Source organism: Felis catus, chromosome B3 (genome assembly GCF_018350175.1).
Source record: "Felis catus isolate Fca126 chromosome B3, F.catus_Fca126_mat1.0, whole genome shotgun sequence".
Taxonomy (NCBI): Eukaryota; Metazoa; Chordata; class Mammalia; order Carnivora; family Felidae; genus Felis; species Felis catus.
This window is the reverse complement of record NC_058373.1, coordinates 10,291,092-10,318,238: the sequence shown is the minus strand read 5'-3', so window position 1 is coordinate 10,318,238 and position 27,147 is coordinate 10,291,092. Positions and strand designations below refer to the sequence as shown.

At 45.5% G+C, this 27,147-nt stretch overlaps 1 protein-coding gene and 1 long non-coding RNA gene across 4 annotated transcripts in view; one reads left to right on the top strand and one right to left on the bottom strand.

Annotated features, from left to right (window-relative positions):
• SV2B (synaptic vesicle glycoprotein 2B) overlaps positions 1 to 27,147 on the bottom strand; it is a 211,803-nt gene that overhangs the window by 24,131 nt on the left and 160,525 nt on the right. For all 3 annotated transcript variants that reach the window (XM_019831918.3, XM_003986847.6, XM_019831915.3), the window contains exons 3-9: positions 25,946 to 26,126; positions 25,455 to 25,606; positions 19,387 to 19,520; positions 17,207 to 17,296; positions 11,463 to 11,573; positions 10,562 to 10,650; positions 8,110 to 8,274 (exon numbers count right to left, since the gene is read on the bottom strand). In XM_019831918.3, coding sequence (XP_019687477.2) covers positions 8,110 to 8,274; positions 10,562 to 10,650; positions 11,463 to 11,573; positions 17,207 to 17,296; positions 19,387 to 19,520; positions 25,455 to 25,606; positions 25,946 to 26,126 — 922 coding nt within the window. The remainder of the gene's footprint in view (positions 1 to 8,109; positions 8,275 to 10,561; positions 10,651 to 11,462; positions 11,574 to 17,206; positions 17,297 to 19,386; positions 19,521 to 25,454; positions 25,607 to 25,945; positions 26,127 to 27,147) is intronic.
• On the top strand, positions 635 to 23,774 carry LOC109500512. Its single transcript, XR_002742787.2, has 3 exons — positions 635 to 772; positions 20,757 to 20,788; positions 23,662 to 23,774. It is a non-coding gene; the product is annotated as an uncharacterized LOC109500512 (long non-coding RNA).

The window sequence follows — 27,147 nt, the reverse complement described above, 5'->3', positions numbered from 1 at the left end:
GGTGAAGAAGGGGCAAGAAAAGAAAGAGAAGAGAAGGAGGAGAGAAGAGGGAGGAGGAGGAGAAAACGAGAGGGTAAAGGTCCCACTCACAATAGCAGCAGGAACAATAAAGCATCAGTAATAAGCCTCACAAAATACATACGAGATTTTTTGTAATGTTTATTTATTTTTGAGAGAGAGAGAGAGAGAGAGAGAGAGAGAGCAGGAGGAGCACAGAGAAAGGGAGACAGAGGATGCAAAGCAGGCTCTGCACTGACAGCAGAGAGCTCGATGCGGACTCGAACTCACAAACCACGAGATCATGACCTGAGCTGAAGTCCGTACTTAACCGACTGAGCCACCCACATGCCCCGTGAGATCTTTATAGAGAATATTTTAAACCAATATTGAAGGGCATAAAACAATGCCTAAGTAAACAGAAATGCAGTATTCAATGATTGGAAGATTCTACTTTGTAAAGATGTCCCCCGATGAATCTAGACCTTCTATGTCACTCCAATCAAAATCCCAACCAGCTGTTGTTAATGGAATTTTAGAACTTGATCCTAAAACTCATCTGGAACAGCACAGGGGCAAAATCAGCCAATAAAAATGTTAAGAACGAGGTGGAAGAACCTGGAAACACAACAAAACAATGAAGTTCCGGCAATAACGTCAGCGTGGTAAAGGAAGGGATAAATTAGAACCATGGACCCAAACGGAAAGCCGAGAAATACAGTTACATACATACGGAAAAGTCACTTAAGACAAAAGTGTTACTACATAGCAACAGGTGAGAGATGGGCAATTTCATAAATGTAGAAACAACTGGTTATTCCTATGGGAGAAAAATCAAATGATTTCTCTGATAGATGGAGACCACCTCCAGGCAAATTAAGGGCTGGAGTGTGAAAAGAAGCTTTCAAACTTAGAGAAACAAACAGAAAATGACTTTAGGACTTCCAACAGGAAGGATTTCTTAAATTAGAGCCAAAAGGCACAAATCTTAAAGGTAAGTGGCAAGCCTGGTGTTAGAATACAAAATCTCTGCCCAAGAAAGGACTGTTTACGCAAAAGTTAAAAAGCAAATCGCAAAATGTCACAGCCAAGAGGAACCCAAGGAGGCATGACTGAGCACTAACTGTGATGTAGTGTCCTGGATGGATCCTGGAGCAGACAGAGAACAGTGGGTAAAAGGAAATCCCAGGAAAGCATGGACTTTACTGATAACATACTGATATTGGTTTATTAATCGTAACCCGTGCGCCATGGTAATATAAGATATTATAACAGAACAAACAAGGGGTTGGGTATATGGAAACTCTGCACTATCTTTGCAATTTTTCTGTGAAACTAAAACTGTTCGATAATAAATAAAATAGACTTATTTTTTTTAAAAACACAGAAAAATTTCAAACATATAGTTGACAATTGGTTTTTACAAATAAATGTAAAGAACTCATGAGCTGTAGACTGAGTGTGTGGGTCCCCCCAAAATCCGTATGTTGAAACCTAATCCTCAATGTGATGGTATTAAGAGGTAGGGCCTCTGGGAGGAATTAGGTCATGAGAGTCATGAAGGGGATTAGTGCCTTTGTAAAAGGGGCCCCAGGAAGCTCCCTCCTGCGTTTCTCCTTATGAGCACACAGCAAGCATACAGCCATCTAGGAACCAGGAAGAGGACCCTCACCAGACACAGAATCTGCCTGTGCCTTCCCCTTGAACTTCCAGCCTCCAGAACTGGAAGAAATAAATTTCTGTTGTTTATAAGCCACCCAGTCTGTGGTATTTTGCTATGGCAGCTTGAAGGGACTCAGATATCATGCAAATTAATATGAAAATGATTATGCAATGAACGAAATAAACGGAGCCCATGAACAGGTGCAGAAGAAGAAACCTGAAGAGCCAAGAAATACAGGAAAAGATACTCAAACTCATCAGGACTAGAAAATGCCAATTAAATGACAGAGAGAGACCACATCACCCTCCTCAATCCCACAAACCGAGAGTGAGCCCAGTTGTAGTGAAACAGGTGCACTCATCCTGCTCAGTGGGAAGTGTATTTTGTACAAGCCTCGTGGAGACCGGTGTGGCACTGAGGCTGAAGGTGTTCACATCCTTCCATCCAGCGATTCCACCTCTAGGTATATAAGCTAGAAACGTCTTCCACAAGAACACATATAGTCAAAAACTGCGAATGATTTAAACGTCCATCAAAAGAAGAAGAGACAAAGGGGTGCCTGGGCGGCTCAGTCAGTTGAGTGTCTGACTCTTGATTTTGGCTCAGGTCCTGATCCCAGGGTCGTAGGATTGAGCCCTGTGTCCATGCTGGCTGTGGAACCTGCTTAAGATTCTCTCTCTCTCCGTCTGCCCCTCCCCTGCTCACATGTGCACATGTGTGAGTGCTCTTTCTCAAAAAAAGTAAATAAATAAGCAAATAAATAAAACACAACTACATTATGGAATGCTCACATAATGGGATTTAAATTAATGAAACTGAATTATGTAGCTATACTAACCAATTCAAAGAATCTTCAAAACCCTAATTTATACAAAAAAACAAGTTGTGAAATTTATAGTATAATTATACATTTACATTTATAACATAATATGATATTTATCTAAACTTTAAACCACACAAAAGAATACTGTACAATGTTTGTAGATATATAAACACATGGGAAAAATATAAAAACACTCATGAATATAAAACACCAAATTTATTAACAATGGTGATCGTGGGGCACCTGGGTGGCTTAGTCAGTTGAGCATCCAACTTCAGGTCAGGTCATGATCTCGCAGTTCGTGGGTTTAAGCCTCTCATCGGGCTCTGTGCTGACAGCTCAGAGCCTGGAGCCTGCTTTGGATTCTGTGCCTCCCTCTCTCCCTGCCCCTCCCCTGCTTGTGCTCTCTCTCTCTAGAAATAAATAAACATTTAAAAAATTTTTTTAAAAAGCAATGGTGATCATCATGCTTTAGGAGAGGGAAGGATCGCACCAAGTGACACAGAGTGAGTAATATTTAATCTATTTTAAAATCTGGAGTAAATATAGCCTAGTTTATGATTTTATAATGTTAGGTGCTCTGAATAGGGTTGTTGGCATTATTCTCCATTCTCCACATATTTGATGTATTTCACAATGGAATTAAAAAGGAGACAGAACAATTGTTATTTGCAAATGATGAGATCATATAACAATAGCAAAGGGAAACTGTTAGGACTAATAAAAGAGCTTAGTTAGATACCAGATAAACACCCCAAAATCAATAGGATCTCTATTTATTTGCAATAACCTGTGTAAATATTTGATGGGGAGAAAGCAAACCCATTTTCAGAAGCCAATTAAGTTATAAAATATCCTGGAAGGGTCTCCACAAAGAACTAGGCAGGGCCTACATTAAATTACAAAATTTTACTGAGCAATTTTATCAACTCTGAACCATGATGTATGTTTTATATCTCAACATTACGGTGCTCAGATACGGAATTGGAGGCTTCCACAGGTCAGAGAGGGTTTGGCTAGTCTCTGATGCGTATAGACTTGGAACCTAGTCCCTTAAGCTACTTCCTCAGACCCAGAAGCCAGAAGGTGCATTTACACATTTCCCAGCCTTTGGAGGTTCACGGACCTTCACTGCCCTGAAACAGACCCCTGCAGCTGAAGAAATTTCTTATGCATGCCTCACTACAAGGAGCTTTGAACAGTGTGGGTTACACCTCAGTGTGATGCATGAAACCAACCTTCTCTTTTCTGCTACACTAGCTGCCTTATTTCAGAGATCAACCCCCTGACCTTCCATTAGAATTCATTAGATGGTATCTCATTGTGGCTTTGATCTGTATTTCTCTGATGATGAGTGATATTGAGCATCTTTTCATGTGTCTGTTAGCCATCTGGATGTCTTCTTTGGAAAAATGTCTGTTCGTGTCTTCCACCCATTTCTTCACTGGACTATTTGCTTTTTGGGTGTTGAGTCTGATAGCTTTTCTCCTATTTTTTCCCCTGGCTGATTGTCTTGTATAATCTCCTTCCCCGGTCCTAACCCTCCCAGAAAGGAGACCCGCCAAGCAGAAATTCCTTCCCAAGTGGAAAGGGTAAGTTAATTAATTAATTATTTTACACATGCTCTGGGGCAAAACGCTATCCTCCTTTCAATCAACAGTACGAGAAGCCTGGCCTGACATTTTGGCTCAGGGTTTAGAATACAAACTTTTTCTCTTGCCTTTCTTGCACTTTCCAAAAACTCATGAGTTCTACAACAAAAGCGGTGTGAGAACTCAGAGCGCCCTGATCCCATTAGATGCACCAGGAGGCTGCAGATGGTGCTTGGGGGACTAGCCAAAACTGATCTGTGTATACTTTGGTTTCTTCTTGGTGCCAAAGATGGTCTTTCAGGAGGATGAAGTTCAGGTTTCAAGAGGTTCTCTTTTATTGACAAAGCCTGTGGGTTTCCCCCATGTGTGGCAGTCAATAAGGTAAACAATTTCTATCTAAATTTTAAATTAGCAAAATGTGGATAAAATCAGCAAAGTGCGGATTGGAGAAGTGTCCCACCCAAGCTAAAGAGCAGCAGTTAACTCTCGGAAGAGGCTTGGGGTTTTCAAAGATGAGGGGTCTTCTACCGTACGACCGGCAGGTGGCAGCAAAATCCAAGAAAAGAAACCAGGTTCCTTCATTTCTTAGATCAGTTTCAATGTTCCTAATCTTCCAAGTTAAAAAACCCCCTTTATATTCAAACAATTTGCTGGGAGTAAAAAATATGGGCTTCACGTAATAGCGGGCTACTTTTAGGATCCACTGGTTAAAAAACATATAAATGTCAAGTTAAAATGAACTCACCGCTACTTTTGAAGGAATTTATATTTTACTAATTACACAAAAATAGCCACGTGCTCTTGAAATGTAGAAATATGGCAGCATATCTGTGCATGTGGAATGTTTACATCCATTCTCAGACAATGCTTGGCATGCCTATGCATTCTCAGACCCTTGGCAATAACTGTATGGTCCCCTAGGGTCCTGAGTCCATTGGAGATCACTGCTTTCATGAACCCTGGCTTCCTCCTCACTCCCACCCGGAAGCCTGACACAAGTTTCCAGAGGCTGAGAAAGTTTAAAAGAACTGAGTGGATCAGAAGTTCCCATTTTCTATGTACCTAAGTCTAAGAACTCTAAAACCAGCCTGTTGCAAACCATGAGGCTTCTGGCATTGCAGTGAACTTTTCAATGCAGAAGATACCATCTGACACAGGGCCTCTGTGGGAATGGAGAGTTTCCCAGTGAGACACTATCTGGAGTTAACCAAGGGTTTGGGATCGGAGTCCGACTGTTCTATTTATGTTGGATGCGTGATTTGGGCAAGCCAGTCAGCCTCTCTGAGTTTCTGTACCCCCAAGCATATTCCTTGCCTCCTGAAGGGTTCCATCATTTTTGTGAGGATTAAATGTAATAGTCTAGGGGCACCTTGGTGGCTCAGTCGGTTAAGTGTCTGACTTGGGCTCAGGTCATGATCTCGCGGTCCATGGGTTCGAGTCCTGCGTCAGGCTCTGTGCTGACAGCTTAGAGCCTAGAGCCTGCTTGGGATTCTTTGTGTCTCCCTCTCTCTCTGCCCCTCCCCCACTCATGCTCTGTCTCTCTCTCTCTGTCTCTCTCTCTCTCAAAAATAAACATTAAAAAATAATAATAAATAAATAAACTATTAAATGCAATAGTCTATATAAAGCGCTTAAGGCAGCTGCCAGCACATAGAAATGCTTTATAATGTCAATGGTCATGGTTATGCTTATAAGCCTCATTAGCCATGTCATACTATGGTCACTACTACTAATATCACAATAGAATATCAATGAACATTGGAAACTTCATAAATGAGGTCTTTTTTACTGACTCGGTCTGTGCAGGGAATGGTGTCACATCATGGGTGACATCTGGCCATCCGTAATGTCCCTTAGTTTCCAACACTTAACAAAGAGTTCTTATAAAGCAAGGGCAACATTTCTTCCTTGGCAATGTCAGCACAAAGTCACCTGACTTAACAGCAAAGAGCCCTGAGAGTGAGAAATCCCGGGGTAACTGCCGTCCATCCCCACCAGCTGCCATCGCTGGAGTGACCACTCTCAGCAGATTTCAGTGACTGAAGTGTCTGCACAGAGGCCGTGTGCACGCGTGGGCAGTAAGTGTGTAGATGTTTGTGACTGGACTTCTGCATTTAAACAAACATCATCTATGGGGTGCCTGGGTGGCCATCAGGCTGAACAACCACCTCCTGATTTGGGCTCAGGCCACGATCCCAAGGTCATGAGATCAAGCCCCATGGCGGGCTCTGAGCAGAGCATGGAGCCCGTTTGGGCTTTTCTTTTTTTTAAGGTTTTTTTTTTCTTTTTTAAGTTTATTTATTTATTTATTTATTTATTTTTATTAATTTTTTTTTCAACGTTTATTTATTTTTGGGACAGAGAGAGACAGAGCATGAACGGGGGAGGGGCAGAGAGAGAGGGAGACACAGAATCAGAAACAGGCTCCAGGCTGAGCCATCAGCCCAGAGCCTGACGCGGGGCTCGAACTCACGGACCGCGAGATCGTGACCTGGCTGAAGTCGGACGCTTAACCGACTGCGCCACCCAGGCGCCCCTTAAGTTTATTTATTTTGAGAGAGACAGAGACAGAGTGGGGGAGGGACAGAGAGAAAGGCAGAGAGAGAACCCCAAGCAGGCTCCACATTGCAGCACAGAGCCGGACGTGGGGCTCGAACTCACGAAACTGTGAGATTATGACCTGAGCTGAAACCAAGAGTCGGACACCTAACCGACTGAGCCACCCAGGCGCACCAAGATTTTCTCTCTCTCTACCCCTCCTCTCTCTCTCCTTCTCTCTCTCTCTCGAAAAAAAAAATTAATAATTTGTTTTTTAAACACATCATCTGAAAGTCTGAATTCCTTGTCCACTCATGCTTGGTCCTAACCTTCTTCCCCAAAGGTCTCATATTTGTAGAAATAATATTCCCCTTTTCATCTGACACTCTCTGTCTCATCCTAAAGAGCAGCGAATGTTTGCTAAGGGGCAGCCTATCAGAGCAATCCGGGCTAGCCTGCAGCAGACATCCTCCTATCCTCCCTGGACTGCACCCAGACACAGGCTCCTCTCCCAATGTGGCTGACTGACGGCCAGGGCCACTTCTCTCATCTCAGATGCTTAGCTGGGCACAGGGACCGTGGGACCCCATGCACCGCAGGGCGGAATTCTTGGTGTCAAACCTTGTACAGAGGTGGTAAATTATGGAGTTTACATCACTGACACTGAACTACCTGGGTATTTCTGGTGCCGCCATGCAGCCTGGCTTGATGAGCCTGCAAAGTGCAATTCAGGAAGGGAAACAGGAGTAAACGTTCAGCTGAGTAAATCATGTGGTCTGGGGTCAGCTTTAATGTACTGTCCTGACCCAGCGGGGGCCTGCAGAGACCGGCCTCAAAGAGGCATTCCTAAAGCCCAGTGCGGGGGACGGTCCATGTCACTGGTCCCAGGAATGGGAAGAGAAGTAAAAGGGATTGATGAGACAGCCCCACAAAGATGTGGATTCTTGCAAGACAGCACTGCTTTTGCCCCTCTTTATGGCAGTGAGCCATGCAGACCCACCCTCGGAGGCAATACTAGATGAAAGAATCATATAAGATAGCATCATACCAGCGTCTGGAGTCGCTTCTGGAGAACTTCCAAACTCAAAGAAAAACCTCAAAAACCAGACATTGGTTTGGCATAGGGATCTCAACCCTCTGGGCGGGCCCCGTCTCTAGGCAGGCATGGGTAAGAGGCCACAGCCCTGTGGGCATCTCCATTAAAGGTGTGAGGTCTCAGGAAAAGTGGTCTGATTGCCTCTCCTCAGTCAAACGCCCCCATCCTTGGATGAATCAGCCTCTAGCCAGGAGATGAGGGATGACTGGAGGCCAGCACCACACAGAGCCCCAGGGTGCCTCATTATATCTCTGGCAACAGAGTAAAGCCATGGTACCACAATAGCCTCGGAGCTCATCCTCCTGCCATATTGAATTCTCTTTCCAGTGGCCCCCCTGCCAAGAACAGTCCCCACAGACTATCACCTTGATCCGGGGAGAGTCCGTGGTCTCTCACTTACTTGTCGTTCACAAGTTTCCCGCGTCGGTGAATCTGATTCTCCATCGTGAAGTTGATGGTGGCATCGTATACGTGCTCACCGACAAACACCTTCATTTTGGACTTGTATTCTGCGTCTTGAAAATACCGAATCATGTCAGGGAACCAAACCGTCAGTCCATAGTAGCTGTAATAGAGAAGACAGCACATTCGAGCAGCAACATGCTTTGTGCTTTCATGATCAGAGTCCACATTCCTAGGCTGGGGTAAATCAAGCTCATTTTAAATGTATGAATGTGGTTCATGATTAGAAACTCCAGTATTATCACTCATCACACGAACAGATCTAAGGAAAAAATCATAACCATCTCCATAGATGCTGAAAAGCCATGAGGCTTTTTAAAAAATGTCATTCCTGATTTAAAGAAACACCAATAGATTGGGAACCGGCGGGCACTTCCTTAACACATAAGAAGATACACATCTCAGTTCAAAAAGGAAATGGTAAAGGCACTCTCACTAACATCAGAAACAAGACGAGGACAACTATTATCCCCACCACTGTTTAACACCACATCTTAGGTCTCGGCCAACTCCGTTAGGCAGGAGCAAAAACAGGAATCTAAAATTGTGAAGCAAGAGCTAAGACTATCTCCATTTACTGGGATGACAAATGTATCGAATATACTGTTGAGTGCGAAAAGCAGATGTGGAACGTGTGTTCCTTTAAATAAGGAAATGAAGAAGAAATAAGAACGAGAAACTATGTCTATACCTCTCTGTTGTTTCAACATTTGAAATGCACTGCCTATTCAACAAAATTAAATCAGATGTAAGTAAATATAAATAAGACCTATTTTAGAACTATCAGAGAATTGAATCCTTGTGTTTACTATCTTTAGCTTCTGAAATGTTTCCTTCTCATTTAGACAGAGGAAGTGGGGGGGGAATAGGGTCTGGTTTCCTTTCTAGCTTTACCTATTCGGGTCTCCATGAATAGGTATGGAGAGAAAGTAGGTCTCGCCATGTTCCTCCATGAGTCAAAGAGCTAATAGACCCCCTTTAATTTCCTTTGGGTACAAGTGACGGTGAACAAAGCAATTTCACAAACGGAAGTTTAAAATCTCATTGAAAGTTTCTCGCTGATAACAGCAATTTATTGAGCACTTATTAAGTGCCAGAAACTACTGCAAGCACTTTCTACCTACAGTAAATAGCCTCACAATGCGGTAAATGGCTGAAGTGGCATAAAGAGGGTCATTATATTTGGAGGGGCATGAAATGACAGGGATGAGAACCTACCAGTTAAGAGAGGAGCCAGCTAATCACCAATCCTGTTACATTCGATTTTCCTTATTGGGGGGGACATTATTGCAACGTTTCACTGTTTTATCTATTTAAAATCACAGTGTAACTGATGGCCTCCTACTCAGTCCTTGTTCCCTGCTTGTTCCTCAAGAACAGAAGCTAGATTTTATTTAAGCAGCAATGGTATCTTTAGCTCAGAGGCCAATCCTGACTAGTCTGAAATCCCTGGTAAATCACATCCCCTTTGCCAGTGATTAGTTAGGCGGTAGGTGTGTGACACATCTGGCTAATAAAGCGGAGAAAAAGGCTGCCGGGGGGGGGGGGGGTGCTACTAAGAAAGCATTCCTTGCTGTTAAAAAGAGAAGCTCAGGGGGCGCGTGGGTGGCTCAGTCGGTTAAGCGTCCGACTTCAGCTCAGGTCATGGTCTCACGGTTCGTGAGTTCGAGCCCCACGTTGGGCTGCCAGCTCAGAGCCTGGAGCCCGCTTCAGATTCTGTGTCTCTTTCTCTCTCTGCCCCTCCCCTGCTCTCTCTCTCTCTCTCTCTCTCTCTCTCTCTCTCTCTCAAAAATAAACATTAAAAAAAATTGAAAATAAAAGGAGGAGCTCAGAGAGAGGCAGCCTCTTCCTCCTTGGAACATTTTCCCATTGGTGTTTTTGTTTGTTTGTTTTGTTTTAATTTTTTTAATGTTTATTTATTTTTGAGACAGAGAGATACAAGGCATGAGCAGGGGAGGGGTAGAGAGAATGAGAGACACAGAATCCAGAGCCCGCTCCAGGCTGAGCAGTCAGCACAGAGCCCGACGCAGGGCTCGGACTCACAAACCCCGAGGTCACAACCTGAGCTGAAGTTGGACACTTAACCGACTGAGCCACCCAGGCGCCCCAGCCCCATTGTTGATGGGATGCCAAGAAGAGGTCAGGCATCTGGCCACCACCAGGAGAACTATAGCCTGAGGCTGAAATGCCACCTAGAGCCTGCCTCTCTATGGAATTCTTGTTACAAAGGAGAAGACATGCCCTTGTTGTAGAAGCTACTAGAATGGGTTGCCTGTTACTTGCAGCCAAAAGCATCCAGACTCTATGTGTTAGAACTAAATGTAATCTTCGGTTTACAGATGAGGCACTTGCACAGGGAAATTAAGGAGGTTAAGACAGACAGAATTTACCTTAAAGCCATGGTGAACCAGACCACGGCCAGAATCAGTGTGTTCATCCTGTAGGGTCCCATCACGCAGTACATAGCATTATCCCAGACCTGTAACCCAGAGAAAAGTTATTAAAGCAAGGGACTTGTGACCTGGAAGATCTCATTTCTAAGATGTTCTGATAAATTCACAAGGAACCCACGAGAGAATGGGGAAACACGGTCTCCTGGAGGCAGCAACGCTATTCAAATAACAAAGAAAGCCTCTTCTCTTCCCACTGCCTGGCCTCAGCCTCCAACATAACAGTCCTAGAGCATCTTCCCTGGGAACATGACAATATTCCACACGTGTCATCAAAAGCATGCTGAGTTGGGATGCTGAGACACTGAATAACCTTGAGTAGTAAGTTCTGCTCCCTGCCTGTGGGAATGGGTGATATTCCCAACATTTAACAGCCATTCAAAACGAAGGTCATTGGCTGCCTCAGTGCTCGACAGCGACTTGACTGGAGAAGTCACTTCTCCAGAGAAATGGCCTTGCTCTACACAGAGACTTTCTCAGAAATCTCCAACACACTTCAAGGAATCTTCTACTTCATACACTCCTTTCTTCCTCTGAATTATGTAAAAAGAAGATGCTAGAGAGAAGGATGTTTACTAAGAGTAGATGTTGCATCTGCATACAAAATCTCTTCTTTGGGGAGGAAGAGCAAAGAAAAGCACTAAGGTTTAGAGAGTTTGTGGTTCAAGTCACCCAGGGAGTGAGAAGCTGGCATGAGCTACGTCCCAAACATGCCTGTCCAAGGTACTTCCTCCCATCATACTGCCTTGGGTTGATGGGGGCATTCAGGGTCTTTATCCTTCATCCACCGAAGTTACAGCTTGCCTACTCCCTCTCATCTCCTGCATGTTCCCAGGCATACCTGCTTGAAAGTGGTCTTGAACCTGACCAGCCAGCGCTGGTACCAAGTTCCTGTTGAACTTTGGATCTCAATGAATTCATCCATTTGCTTGGGAGTTTTGATGTGGGACACCTGCAAAACAAAGATGATGGAGACAATCTTAACCCCACTTTGTGTCACACTTTTCAATGTTTCATTCAGTGTAACTGACTTTACGTAAGTTACCAAGGGCTACAGGAGCCTTTGATGACCCTCTAGTTCAGTGATCTTAACCAAAGATGGCCTCTCTTAGGGCTCTTTCCCAGACAGGTACGTCCTACCGCAGACAAGATGAATCCATCTTTTCATTAGATCATGCTTTTGAGAAATTTATATTCGTCAGACATACTACACTGACTTCCCATCTGTATCTGATTTGCCTACACTAGAGTTGACTCCACCTTGAAATCCACAAATCAATCCTTAATAGGTATTAACTATTAACATCACAGAAGTCTAGGACCCATGTAAGCAATGGTGTGTGTGTGTTGGGGAAGGTGTTGCTACTTAAGATATTTGTTTAATGTTTATTTATTTATTTTGAGACTGAGAGAGAGAGAGGAGAGGCAGAGAGAGAATCCTAGGCACTGTTAGGGCAGAGCCTAATACAGGGCTCAATCTCACGAACTGTGAGATCATGATCTGAGCCAAAATAAACAGTCAGACGCTTGGGGTACCTGAGTGGCCCAGGTCGCAATCTCATGGTTTTGAGTTTGAGCCCCACATCAGGCTCTCTGCTGTCAGCACAGAGCCCCCTTCAGATCCTCTCTTCCCTGCCTCTCTCTGCCCCTTCCCTACTCATGTGCTTTCTCTCTCAAAAATAAATTAAAAAATTTTTTTAATAAAAATTTTTTTTTAATTTTTTTTTCAACGTTTATTTATTTTTTGGGGACAGAGAGAGACAGAGCATGAACGGGGGAGGGGCAGCGAGAGGGGGAGACACAGAATCGGAAACAGGCTCCAGGCTCTGAGCCATCAGCCCAGAGCCTGACGCGGGGCTTGAACTCACGGACCACGAGATCGTGACCTGGCTGAAGTCGGACGCTTAACCGACTGCGCCACCCAGGCGCCCCAATAAAAAATTTTTTAAATTAAAAAAAAAAGAGTCAGAGGTTTAACTGGTTGAGCCATCCAGGTGCCCTACTACTGAAGATATTTTTTAAAAACACAGCAGAATGGAAGAAATCATGTCCTCCTTGCTGTCTCTGGTTTTCCTGGTAGAAACCAAATAAATGCGGAGTGGGGATAAGGTTGTATATCTCAGCGCTCCCCCTCAAGCACCCTGCAAAGTGTTGACTTGTCCAATGTCAGCAGATAGCCCCTGTGAGCAATCCTGACTCACCAACACAGTGTCTGTCAGGTTAACCCATGTTTAAAGCAACCACTGAATTCTACAACCAACCATCATGTCGGGGAGATTCCAAACCACACAAACTCTTTTTAGCCAAGGTTCATGCTTGCAGACATATTCAGGGGGAAAACAGAAGAACATTCCAAAAAAAAAATTCAGAGCTTCCATCACCCTCTCCAACAAACTTTTGTCTAGGGATAAAGGTTTTAGTCACAAGAGTGTCTCCATCGCTTTCTTCGGCCACCTGAGAACGTGAGGACACGTGAGGAGACAGGGCTGGAAGTCCACAGGGAAAAATCAGACCCTGGGTATGGACAATGGACTCATTAACTCTGAGCACTAGGTCGAGGACAGCACAGCTATGCTTTTCTAAACCCTAAAAGCAGTAATTCTTAAACTTGGGGGAGGGCCGGGCACCTCTCTGAGAATCTGGTAAAAGCATCTTCCTGAAATTGGAGGGACATGAGCACACTGAGAGCCTCCTGGGTGTGTCCAACCATCCACAGGTGCGCGTCCATTGCAAATCTCTCTGCCTGGGGACACAGGAGGGTGAACGCACAGGTCCTGCAACAGAACTCTCGGCTGGAGCTGGGCTTCATGTTATCAGACACCTGCAGGGAAACCATGAGCCCTTGCTGCAGCCAAAAGAGGTCAGAGCGGAAGGCTGACACCAAACTCAGGTAGCAATCAAAAATCGGACTCCAAAGCATTAAGATGGACACTCAAATGCAATCTTTTCCCTTCGTTGCTCCTAGGGGAAAAAAATAACACCTTATTCCCCAGGGATTTAGGGATTGAGTGTATTAACAACTTCAAGCAAAATTACTCTAATTTACAATTAACTAGGATACTTGTGTTTCATTGGGTCTAAATCAGGACATGGCCTGTGTTCACCCCAGCCGTGCAGAACATTTCACTGGGGACACCAGCCAGGGGGCAGTTCCGAAACTTGGGAGGCAGTCAGTAAATGGGGTGGCTGAAATCTAGGGCTTTGTAGGGAAGCAGAAAGTTCTCCTCACCCCTCTTAGCATCCCAGGCTGGGTGTGAAAATTAAACTGACAAAGATAAATTAACAGGAGAAAAACCTACACATTCGATTGAATTTTAACATGTGCAGGGAGCCTTCCAAAGAGAACGGAGAAGTGAGCAGAGCAGAAAGCTTTTATTCCTTTTAGATCAGGAACCAAGGAATTTGTAAAGAATTGACAAGACAAAGGGGTTTGGGCTAAGAGAAGTAAATGGTGAAGAAGTAACTGGGACCAAAGCGTTGATTTACAAACAAATGTTTGTTTACACAGCCTTCTCGTGATCCCTCCCCCTCCCCCCCCCCCCCCCCCCCCCATCTCTGGTGATAAGAATGTCTTCTTTCCTCCTGGTACAGGGACAGTAACTTCACACAGCAGATTAACGACCTGTCCCAGGGAAGAAGGGTGAGTGGGGAGAGGTCAGAGTGACCTTCCTGCCTCTGCCATTTTCCCAAACTCCCTCAGTTTAAGACACTCAATATGCCAAGGTGCCATGTTTTAGGGTAGCGTGTCCTGAATCGCGGCAGCTCAAAGGCGAAAGCGAGGACCCGAGGACCCGGCATCTGTCGCTCTCCTGCTCGTGCCTTTATTAGCTGCGGGGAGCTCTTGGGACCAAAGCAGTTAACCCCATCCGGCTGGAGTTCACTCCAGACTGCCACTGCTCTCTGACCTGTCAGCACTTTCTGCTTGTTCTTTCTTTTCTTTCCCCCTGGCCCATCCACTCCCTCACTTCTACATAATTAAGAGGATTACAAAGTCAGCAGGGAATGCTGAGGCCACAACCTTTTTAATTCTCTTTCCTGTTAGAAGAAAACTGCTAAAAGCAGGCATGATGCCTAAAGACTCGTGGACCAGCATGTGGGCTGGAGTAACAAAATGCCCACGGGTCACAGTACCCACCTCCCCATTCAGGGATCCCCGCCTGAACTCTTCCTCGAGATACACGTCCATCCCCAAGGTGAGGGGCTCTAGGGCGCGAGGGAAAGGCTGAGTTTTTGCCTTTGGAAACCAGAGGCTTCCAGTTTATTGATTTCCAGGCTGAGACCTCCTTCCTCAAAATTAGGCTGCTTAAGGTTGAGCACGTTAAGAGAGAACGTGGGATTGCTTCCCTAAAAACCACTCCTGGTCTGGCAAACCCACACGGTTGATTTAGAAGCGGTCCTTCCAGAAGCAGCAGTCAGGGAAGCCACCGTGTGTCAGATACCGCAGGGCCACCTGGGTGAGACGGAGGCCAGGAAGAGTTTACAGCTACAGGGAAAGGCAGGGACAGGTGCACAAACGAGGCAGAGAGCAATCATCCATCAAGACACCTCTCAGGAGGGTTCTGGGTTTGCTTGGAGTAAATACACCAACAGACTGCTTGAGGGCTCAGGGAATGACAGAGACCAGTGACCTGTGGCGCATGAGCCAGAGGGAGGGCAGGGGAAAGAGAGAGAAGGCTAAAAGGCAGGAGGAAAGGTGGGGGAAGGGGAAGAAGGCTGTGTGCTCTGTGAGGAAGTGCCTCAAATTGTCAGGAAGGTTATTAAACTCGCAAATGCCTGGTACAAATGACGTGTGTCTGTGTCTGTCTGTGTGTGCATGTGTCTTTGTGTCTGTGTGTGTGTTTGTCTGTGTGTCTGTATGTGTGTGTGTCTATACGTGTATGTCTTTGTGTCTGTCTCTAAGGAATAAGCAGGAGTTTGGAGAACAGTCTGTGTCATGGGTGGGGATGGGGGGGGCAGGACGGAGCCAAGCACGCCCAGTGGGCAGGGAGCCCCACTAACATCTGGTGTCCACACCTGCAGGATTACAACCCATCGCAGACAGCGGTAGGGGTGGGGGTCCTGGGAGAACCACGTACGCCCTTAACATCTTTCATTTTGAGTGTTTCTGTTAGTCAGTCATGCTTCTTAATAAATGTGTGTCATAAAAGCACTGGTCTCATATTTTAGATATTTTTAGGAGCATTGGAATCGACAGAAACAGGCCATTGAACAGCAGCCATTTATTGCTTGGTTTAGTTTATGAAAAATAACAGGTCATAACATTTTTGAATAACGCTTATGAAGCCCCTACTCCAAGGCAGATAGATACTGGCTTAGGTCATTTATTCAATCCTTACCATAACCATATTTACAGATATTATTATTGGGTTTTTTTCACAAGAAGGAAACTGAGGCAGAGAGAGTGCCTTGCCTAAGCCCACACAGCCAGAAAGTATCAAAACTGGGATTTGGACCCAGACTGTCTTGCTCTGGGTTGTGGATTCTTAGCCACCACATGGTCCTGCCTGAGACTTGGGGCTTGCAAGCAACAGTTAACAAGGACAAGTGTTCTGTCCAGAATCGATGGCAGAGGCCAAAGAAGCGAAAGCAGGGAATCGGAGCTGGAGGCGGCTCCCCCGGGAAGGGCTTCCTCGTGGAAATGGATTTGAAGTCAGCCTGAAAGGAAGTTACGCAAACAGGTGCTCAGAGACCCTCAGCGAGCCATTCCTCCCTCACCGGCCACAGACCTTGGCCAGGGGAGCAGAGACCGTGGTAACTAACATGACATCTTCGTCGTGGAAACTGACGCTCACAAGTTCTTCACTTATTAAACCAGCAAGAAACAAAATTCAGCCTAAGAGAAACGGCTCTCCTGTTGCTTGCAACACTTAGATTGGCACAATCCGACTGAAATGTAATTTGGCAAGATAACTCAAGAGCTATAAAAATCCTAGTGCTTTTTGAGCCAGTCATTTTATTTCTAGGAGTCTAGTTGGAAAACCAACCCCAGAACTGGAAGGGGAAGCAACCACAAGGGTGAGAAGGTTCACTGCAACAATGTTAACAGGAACAAAGTAACAAAACAGGGTAAATAAATTTCTAGTATTCCCGGACATGTCCAGAGAAACTGTGTTAATGTTCCCAACATTAATGTTTATTAAAAGGATAATTCTGTGGGGTGCCTGGGTGGCTCAGTAGGTTAAGCATCTGACTTCAGCTCAGGTCATGATCTCGTGGTTCGTGGGTTCGAGCCGCATGTTGAACTTTGTGCTGACAGCTCAGAGCCTGGAGTCTGCTTTGGATTCTGTGTCTCCCTCTCTCTCTGCCCCTCCCCTGCTCATGCTCTCTCTCTCTCTCTCTCTCAAAAATAAACATGTTTTAAAAAGGATAATTCTGAGACAACAGACAGAATGCTTATGAGTACTCTTAAAAATATGTCGATGTAAATATATGTACATATGCCTATCCCCATAGAAGGTCAGGGGTTTTATTGTATACTTCCTTTGTCCAATTAATATAATAATAGAATAAAATTAATTTTTAGCAAGACAAAATAGTGAAAAAGGACAGTCCCCCCCTTTGTTGGCATAGATGCCATACACTCACCGTGAACACCTTCTCGGGGGCCCCCTTCGCCCTCATGTTGGTGTCATGCACTTGCTTGAGGATCATCCAGGCTTCGTCATGTTTGCCCATCTGGTTAAAGCAAGCATAAAGGAATGAGAAACCTGTGGCTGAGTACGGGTGGAAACCCTATGCATCTGAGTGTGTGGTGATTAGACAGGGACTCACGTCCATCCAGGGCTCGTGAAGGACTAGGACTAATGTCCGCCCCCAGCCCATCTTGGAAGGATAACAGGGTAGCGCCTTCCAGGTGCAAATGGGAGGCACTACTTGGGGCGCCTGGGTGGCTCAGTTGGTTAAGTGTCCAAGTTCGGCTCAGGTCATGATCTCACGGTAGTTCGTGGGTTCGAACCCCGCGTCGGGCTCTGTGCTGACAGCTCAAGCCTGGAGTCTGCTTCATATTCTGTGTCTCCCTCTCTCTCTCTCTGCCCCTCCCTCGCTCATGCTCTCTCTCAAAAATAAATAAATACTTTTTTAAAATTGTAAAAAATGTGAGACATTACTCCATTATACACTATTCCCAACACACAGTACAACACTCCTAGTTGTAAAGTTGAATGGACTGCTGGGGCGTCCAGGTGGCTCAGTCGGTTGTGTGTCCAAGTTCAGTTTAGGTCATGATCTCATGGTTTGTGAGTTTGAGCCCCGAGTCGGGGTTGCTGCTGACAGTGTGGAGCCCACTTCAAATCCTCTGTCTCCCTCTCTCTCTGCTCCTCCCCCTCTGGTGCTCTCGATCTCAAAAATAAACAAACATTTAAAAAAAAATTTTCTTTTTTAACGTTTATTTATTTTTGAGACAGAGAGAGACAGAGCATGAACAGGGGAGGGGCAGAGAGAGAGGGAGACACAGAATCTGAAACAGGCTCCAGGCTCTGAGCTGTCAGCACAGAGCCCGACGCGGGGCTCGAACTCATGGACCGTGAGATCATGACCTGAGCCGAAGTCGGACGCTTAACCGACCAAGCCACCCAGGCGCCCCAACAAACATTTTTTAAAAATTGCACGGACCACTAAGTGGGAGCCACGTTCCTCTCTGACTAGGGAGCGCAAAGCAGCAATATGTTACAATTGAATTGTGTTCCTCCCACCCCAGGACCTTGGAACATGACCCTATTTGGAAAGAGGGTTGCTGTAGATGTAATTAAGACGAGGTCCTACTGGAGCAGCGTGGGCTCCTAATCTGGTTCGACTGGAGTCTTTATAAAAAGCCAGCCATAGGAATATAGACACACACCCGGAGACGACCTGGGATGACTCGGGCAGGAAGTGGAGTGAGGCAGCCGTGAGCCAAGCGACTGCTGGCAAAGCACCAGAAGCTGGAAGACGCAAGGAAGGACTGCCCTACAGACTTCAGAGGGAACGTGGCCCAGCTGACACCTTGATGTTGGACTTCCAGCCTCCAGAACTGTGAGACAATTTCTGTTACTTTAAGCCACTCAGTTTGTAACAGAGTCCTTTGAAACTAATACACAACAAAGGGAGTATTTTGAGATATCCCTGGTTAAAACAAAACGAAAACAAACAAACAAACAAACAACAACAAAAAAAAAACCCTTGCTGTGTCTGCCCCTGATCAATGGGACAAAAGGGAATTTGACAAGGTGATCACTCTGTAGAAAGATCTAGAAGGAGACACATTAAGTGGACTCAGAATTGGGGGTGGAAGAGATTTCTCCTCTGCCAGCCCCACCCTGTCTGACCACCACAAGCCCAAGTGCCCTGCCCCACCCCGAGCTGCAAGGATTCTTCTCTCAAGACACCAGCAGAAACTCTCAGATGGTCCGGATGGTCAAGAGTCCTCATGGACTTGGGAACCACACAAGTATTGCCACAGATCTCGCTGCAGCAACTTAAAAAACACCCCACCGCTTTCAAGAGCCTCTGGAGAGAGTGGGGGCTGGAGGCAGTGTCGGGAAGCCCCCTCCACCGCCACCCAGCCTGGGGGAGCCCTGTCCCACTCTGTACTCGGGGAGCCCCTGCGCCCCTCCGCCCCTGACAGTCTGCCACCCAGGGTGCGCGGCCACCGCGGATGGCAGTGAAGCCAGACATAATGATGGGCCAGGTCGGCCAACAGAGGGAGTGGTTTGCAACCTGCCGGCAGGAGGGGACGCGGGGCTAAAGGGCTCTCACATGGGGTGGGGGCGGTGGGGGTGCTGACTCACCTCCAGCAGGAACCGTGGGCTCTCTGGCATGAACCTCAGGGCCACCATGGACACGGTGCAGGGCAGAGCGCAGATGATGACAAACACCCGCCAGCTGTGGAAGTGGTAATTGGTGCCCATGCTGAAGCCCCAGCCTGCGAAGAAGCAGCCAGAGCACTTTGGACATGATCTCAGAGTCACCTTCCAGCCCTGGCTCTCAGCTTAGGGCACGAGAGCATCGCCTAGGGAGCAGGTTAAAGCGCAGGCCCCCGCCTGTCCCCCCAGCTTCTGACGCAGAAGTCTGGAATGGGCTCTGGGAATGTGCATCCCAACAGCCCCCCAGGGTGGGCCAGGCCCGTTCTCTCGGCCAAGAGTACAAAGGAAGGCAGCATCCCATATTTCGATATATTCATTAAAATTTAACGCCACTGACAGCGCGGACCCTGCTGGGGATCCTCTCTTTCCACCCCGCCTCTCTCCCTGCCCCTCCCCCGCTCATTTTTTCTCTCTCTCTTTCTCAAAATAAATCAATGAACTTCTAAAAAACTTAAGTTAAACAAACTGTTAAATAACAGATGTTCTATTCCCTGGCCTTGACAAATAAGGTGCCCTGACCTACCCTTGCAGGATTCCTTTCCTTTCCTTCTCCTAGCCCCTCCCACAGAGTGAGGAGCCTTGCGTTGACCCATGTGAACAAATCTCGCTCCGCCACAATGAGAATGAGTGCCCTTGTCATGATTCCTTGAGTTTAGTGGGAATTCCTGGGTTCTGAGCACCAGAGCATGATCTGGTAGGAGGGTGATCACTCTTCAGGGACCCCTTGCCTTATAGGAAGGGGTATAGCTGAAGGAGAGCCAGATCAGGGCCTTACATGACCCTGGGGATCCCTCTTACCCAAGTCAAAGGGCAATACCAGCTCCGGGTGATTCTAATGCAAAGGGTTTCAGGACCCACACTTTGAAAAACACCGTCAGTCATAATACGGGCACACCCCGATGTATCGTGCTCCACAGATACTGCGGTTCTTGCAAATTGCAGGTTTGTGGCAACCCCGTGTGGAGCAAATCTACTGACACCATTTTCCCATCAGCATTCACTCACTTTGTGTGTCTGTGTCAGGCCTTTGTAATTCTAGAAACATTTCAAACGTTCCATTATTACCATATTTGTAACGGGGATCTGTGATCTGTGATGATTTGCCATAAGCTCGGGAGATGGTGAGCATGTTTTCAGCAGTAAAGTATTTTTTTAATTAGGATGTGTACATTTTTTAGACATAATGCTACTGTACCCTTAATAGAGTATAATTTGGTATAAACATGACTGCCGTATGCACTGGAAGCCAAATAATTCACTTGACTCACTTTACTGTGATATTTGCTTTATTGCAGCAGTCTGAAACTGAACTCCTAATATCTCCAAGGTAAGCCTATATTACATTTTTTTTTTAATTTTAAAGAGACGGGGCTTCTAAATTCAAATGAATTCTATCATCACTGAAATGGAGAGACTAGCTCCTACTCAGCGTTGGTTATTGAAAGCACTCTAAAATTCATTTTTAGAAATTGCTTCGGGGTCTACAAAACATTATTTCAAATGTGCCCATGGGTCGCAAAAGTCCCTCTTTTGAGGAATGGTAGCACAGAGCAAAGAGCCTAGACATTTGTAGTCACATAGATCAGAGTATAAACCCTGGCTTTCTCACATCATTACTGTGTTGGTGGGTTTTCATAGCTGCAGAACGCGGGTAACACTATCACCACAGATCTGCTGGGTACAAAAGCTTCTGACAACCAATAATCACTCATCTGCTTTGAGGGTAGATTTGATTTGTTTGGAAATAGCTACATGATACTTAGTGCCGAAGCTGTTGACTGAAATAGATGAATATCAGCAAAGATCAGCAAAAGAATTGCTTAAAAAAAAAAAAATCCAAGGTTAGGGGCACCTGGGTGGCTCAGTCAGTTAGGCATCCGACTTTGTCTCAGGTCATGATCTTGCTGCCTGTGGGTTTGAGCCCCGTGTCGGGCTCTGTGCTGACAGCTTGGAGCCTGGAGCCTGCTTTGGATTCAGTTTCTCTCCCCGCACTCCCCCCGCCCCCACCTCATGCTCTGTCTCTCTCTCAAAAATAAACATTAAAAAATTTTTTTAAAAAATCCAACGTTATAAAATAGATTGGTTTTCTCATGCCACTCAGAGCAGCTTTGAAGACACTCCAACAGCATATTTTTAAGACAGAACTGTATAAATGAATATATTGATTTCTCAAGTTCGGAGGGTAATCATTACTGGGACACAAAGTATCTACTCCATTTACTATCTGTGAAGCACAGTAAAATGCAGTGCAATAAAATGAGGTATGTTTATACTTCAAAATACACCATATGGCCAACTCCGTGGTGGGCAGTGAATGTCTTCAATGCTCTATTCCTCTCATCGTGCTTCCACTCGGTCTGCGCACTGCTGTTTCTGCTGATTCTTCCTACTTGGAGCAATTAAAGGACGAGCCAGAGGGAATCCCAGGTTGGGGGGGAGAGAGGGACTGAAACCACCGTGACACATTTGGTCACACAATACACACTTCATCCAACTTTCTCAACGGGAACCAAATCTCTGTTTTGCACAGCACGCTGTCCCTGGGGTTTGTTTGCTTTAATTTTAATTAAAAAGCCTTTCCTTCCCCCTGAGAGCAACACTAGAAAGGGGAAGATAAAACCACGGTCATATTTACACATTTGCAGCTCATGTCCAAAAGCTACTCTGGAGTAATTAGAAGTCAAGTTGATCAAAACTACACAGCAGTGAAACTCAGGTGGACAATGAGGGAAGGAGAGCAGAAGCAGGTGTGTTTCTGAAGCATTCTGCCCAAGACAAACTTTCTTCTTTATGATAATATGTGTAAATTATCTAAAATCCATTATTCCCTTGTGCCTCTATGGTTTTTATGGCGGCTTTACTAATCTGCATTTATCACGTTCATTAGGCAGATCTTTGGGACCTTAAAGTAAATAAAATTAAACAGTGAACTGCTTCCAAATACATGTAGCAACTATTAATTTGGACACAGGGATTGTTCTGGTTACTGATCTTTTCGCTTGCCCTCCGTCATGATTTCACAAACAGCTGGTGGTGCCGACTACAATGGGAATTCATCTTCCATAATATATTCATTTTTTTTTTTCTGGGCTGTGCCCATGAATTCCCAGGAAAACATTCTGAGTTTTGTAATTTTCTTTCTCAATGACTCAGTCGCCCGAATTCCTGGTGCCAAGACCTCCCATCACTTCATTCCTGCAAAAGCAATTAAGTGGGTTGCACGAGCCGAGCACAAACATGAGTCTCCTTTCTTTAGTTCCCCTGGCGTGTGTCCCTGCTCAGGGGAGGGGTGTGAGAGGATTAATGTCTTAGGCACATTGAGAAATATCATCAAATGTCTGGTTCACTGTGGACAGGACATCTGGTCCCGGTAAAATGAGGCTTAAGGTAAATAAGCACTCCTGTGATAAGGCCATTCTAGTCTCCCATGTTCCTAGGGTGGGCTCCCCACCCCAGCTAATGCTTGTTTCAGTGAAGCATAATCATCCCAGAGGCTTGTATGTTAAAAAGGGACTATAAAAGTCACAGATTTCATACAAGCCTGCAAACAGGAAACACATCCTGTCCGTTTGGGGTAAAATATTTCACCAGGAGCCCTGATGTCAGCCAGCAGCGGCCAGCCAGCAGCTATGTGGCCCCTCCGCCATGGGCATCCCATTCAGACTTGGTCAACACGCTCCCAACTCGAATCCTAGTACTGCTTCCTTAGCAGCCAGACCCCCAGACATCAGTGTGTGCTTGTACGCGTAAAGCAAAGTGAAAAAGCGATGCACCGTGCAGGGACCATTGTGGGTAGTCCCTCTCACAACACCCCACAAGCTGTGGGCTCGGTCATAATAATGCAGACACGCGGTCTGGGGGGCACTGACTCTGCCCCCCATGCCGGAGAGGAGGGAAAAGTATCCGGAAACCAATCAGGACCCAGCATCCCCGGGGTGTCGTGATTGGCTGAGGTGGGCTCATGACCTAAGCTGAACCAATCAGAAGCTCCCTGGTCAGGTGTGCGGGGGAACTTCCTTGGTGGAACAAGCAGTGTGCAAATGGGAGGGTGACCTTGTTGGTGCTGCTGGGATGGAAGCTAGCTCGAGGACGAGAAGCATTTTAAACATATTCTCAGCACTGCCCTTTGCATCCTAGTTATTACTGAATGAGAGGCACGGATGTCTATGGCTCTTACTTCCTTCCCTCTCCGCCTTCTAGGTGAAGGAACCATGGCTGGACGAGATGAAGTGACTTGGCTGCAACCACACAGCATCACTACTTTGGCTTAGCTTTTATGCAGGTTTTATTTGTCCCTACATGCCTACCCTCCATAAAAAAAAAAAAAAAAAAAAAAAAAAAAAAAAAAAAAGATTGTTTACTTAATTTAAATGTGACAATAGTTTCTTAGAGCTCACACATGGGGATGAGTTAACAGTGCTAATGATACTATAGCAAGAATTGGTGGGGAGGGGAAGCAATTCCTCTGACCCATGTAACCAACACTATGGTATATGGGTCATTTAAAGTATGTGTTTGCGTGAAAGGCAGAGTGCAGAAATGATATTAGGAGTAATATGATTTTGTATCTAAAATGATGGAGAACTGCTTCTGGTGACCGAATTCTCTGGAAAACCCTTCATCCCTTGATTTCATTATTCCTGTTTCTATTTCTTTTCTGTTTCTTATACGAAAATCCAGTGGGTTCTCAAAGACGAGATATGGCAAAGATTCCACGTTCACAAACCCGTTTCCTCTACTTGCTGGGCACACGGCAAGATTGCATCGCCAAGTGTCCTTTGCAGTATTGTGATCACGTTACAGATTTGGGGCCAATGGGATGGAAGCAGAGAGGGCTGTTGGCCCTTCAAAACCATGCACGTACAATTGCCCATACTCTTTCCCCAAGCAGACTTTAAGCCACGTGTTACAGATGGTGCAATCACACGCCGGAAAGAGTCTGAGCCCCAATATTGCTGATGGAACAGAGCCACCTGCACATCAGGAATATCAGCCCTATTTTACAAGAGGGAGAAACTTCTGTTATGTTAAAACAATGAGATTTTAGGATTTATCAGATTACCAGGGTAATGAATCCAGCATCATCCAGGGTAGGCAGTGTCTATACCAGAACTTCTTAAAAAGATATACAAGAGCTTCCATCACCTCAGAACACACAAAGAGGATGAGATTTCAAGGAGGTGAATGGCTAGGGAAGTGTTGGTTAGCTTCGGGCAGTTCTCTGCTACCCCTATAGTTCTGCAGGATTCTAAATGATGGCACAGTCTCACCCATCATCAGGGGTTTACCGAAAACAATTTTAAGGACGCTGATGGTATTTATTGCCCAGGATGCTTAAAAGACATAATCGAATTCAAAACTGCTGCGTTCTTCCTACTTTACTCTTAACAAAACCAATTGTGAAAGTAAACACTGCCAGGTCTCTGTCCAGAGAATCTGGTTTTTGCAATTATCCAGGATAATAAAATTGTCCCAGCTGAATCGAAGACCTTGTCTGTAAGGGCTGCCCCACTTCTGCAGCCAAACAAGAGTGACAGCAGGCACTAGAATGGAGAGTATACAAGAGTACCGCATGGGAGCAGGGGGCAGGCAGAGCACCAGGATTCAAGGTCATGCCAGGACGTGACCTTGGCTAAGTCACCAACTTCTCTTGCTTTTGTTACGGAATCTATAAAATGGGGTTATCAAAGCCTAACTTGCTAGAGGGAGGAGCGCTGGGGAGGTAAAGGTTGAAATTCTTTCAAATAGAACAAAGAAAAGAAGGAAGGAGAGAGGGAGGGAGGCAGGAAGGACAGATTGTATTCTATCCAGAAAGCTGTGTGTACTGAAATTAGTGATGTGTCTTCCAGCGTTGGAAGTTCTATAGAGAGATCAAGGTCACACACAGGAACTGTGTGTGAGCTTGGGGAATAAGGTTGAGGACGGCAAATGTTGTTGGATGCAGGTGCCATAGTGACAAGGATCCCTGGGCTTTTTGAAGGTAGTGCACTCACCATAGTGTGGAATGATGCTCCAGGCCATGGCAGATGCATAAATGCCCCCTGTCATCCAGAAGATGCCCAGCCAACTGAGGTGTTCTCCTCGCTTCTCCCGAGACAAGAATTCAGAAAAATAGGCAAAAACAATGGGCAGAGCACCCCCAATCCTGCAAAAAGAAAATGCCAAAAAGAAAGAATCGAGTCATACACTAAAAATGGGCTTAGCAGAAACCTAGTCACCTTACACCCCACCCGTAAGTTCTGTGGTAAAGTAACCCAGTTAATTTGAAAGACTGGCTAAGGTGAAGCCAGTATTGGGTTATTTTGACCTTATACACTGACTTTACAACCTAACCCCTTTCTAAGGTTCAGCTTTAATGTACTATCTTGGAAGTCAAACACAAAACCCAGTCCAAGGTTTTCCAGAAGTACCACTCGGAGCTATAGTGCCAGGATGGATGGAACACTGGTCTATGAGGGTCCAGCAAAGCCCTGCGTTTGCGTACCCTATGCCTGAGAGGAGTCGGCAGAAGAGGAAGGCTCCATATCCCTGCACGAAGGAGGAGAGAGAGGCGAAGGAGGCGTTGAGGGCCAGAGACATGCTGAGGACTCTCTTCCTCCCCAGCTTATCGGCCAGGCCCCCCAGCACGAAGGCCCCCGCCATCATTCCTAGGTAGACTATCACCCCTGCAAGGTGGGGGGAAAGAGAAGACAGGGTGGAGAGAAAAGACAAGACATTAGAAACCATGCAATGTTCTAGAAAATCCAATGCCCCTTTTTATGTGTTCTAGAGAGTCTGCATCACAGACATAAAAGGTGGACTATAACAGATGTTCATGGCAAATTAGAAGTGCTGTATGAATTCAAATTCTTAGGAATGCCATTCGAAAAACTAGCCTCACAGGTTGCCACATATGTGCACATACTAAAATAGATCAACCATAGCTGGGTCTGATGTACCCTTCTTGAAGATGACTCTTTTAGAGGCATAATCCGCAGAAGGTAGTGCTGTCATTTTATTTTTAAGCAAGCAAGAAAGAAAGAAAGAGAGAAAGAAAGAAAGAAGGAAAGGAAGAAAGAAAGAAAAAAGAAAAAGAAAGAGAAAGGAAGGAAGGAAGGAAGGAAGGAAGGAAGGAAGGAAGGAAGGAAGGGAGGGAGGGAGGGAGGGAGGAAGGAAGGGACTGTGTGATAAAAATCCTTACCTGCAGGGTTATGTTTAAAGAGAGAATTTCAAGGGGAAAGTGTGACCAAAAGGTTATAAGGAACATGGGAAGGAACAAAAGGGTGTGAGTGAAAAATGCCAACTACCCAAAAGACTGGCTATGTTATTATTCCCCCCAAAAAAGACCATCTCCAAGCTACAACCAATGTTCAGATTTCTCAGGGTAATAAGAGCCCAGCAATGAGCATCCTTTCTTTATCACATGTAACTTTACTTCCCTTCTAATAATAAGATCGGTTAATTTAAGATATCCTATAAATATATTGCTATTGACATGTTTATGGTATTGCAATGAAAGTCAGCATCTTCACGGTCATGGCACATCCCCAGAAGCATGTGGATAATGTCTTCCTACTAAATATTGAGGGCTTACTAATTATCAATGCCTGTGCTAAGTCCTGATGTGATTTACCACACCTGTGAAGGAAACTTTGCCGACCATCCTTCACAAAGTCAAAAATATGGAATACAGATTACATAAGTATC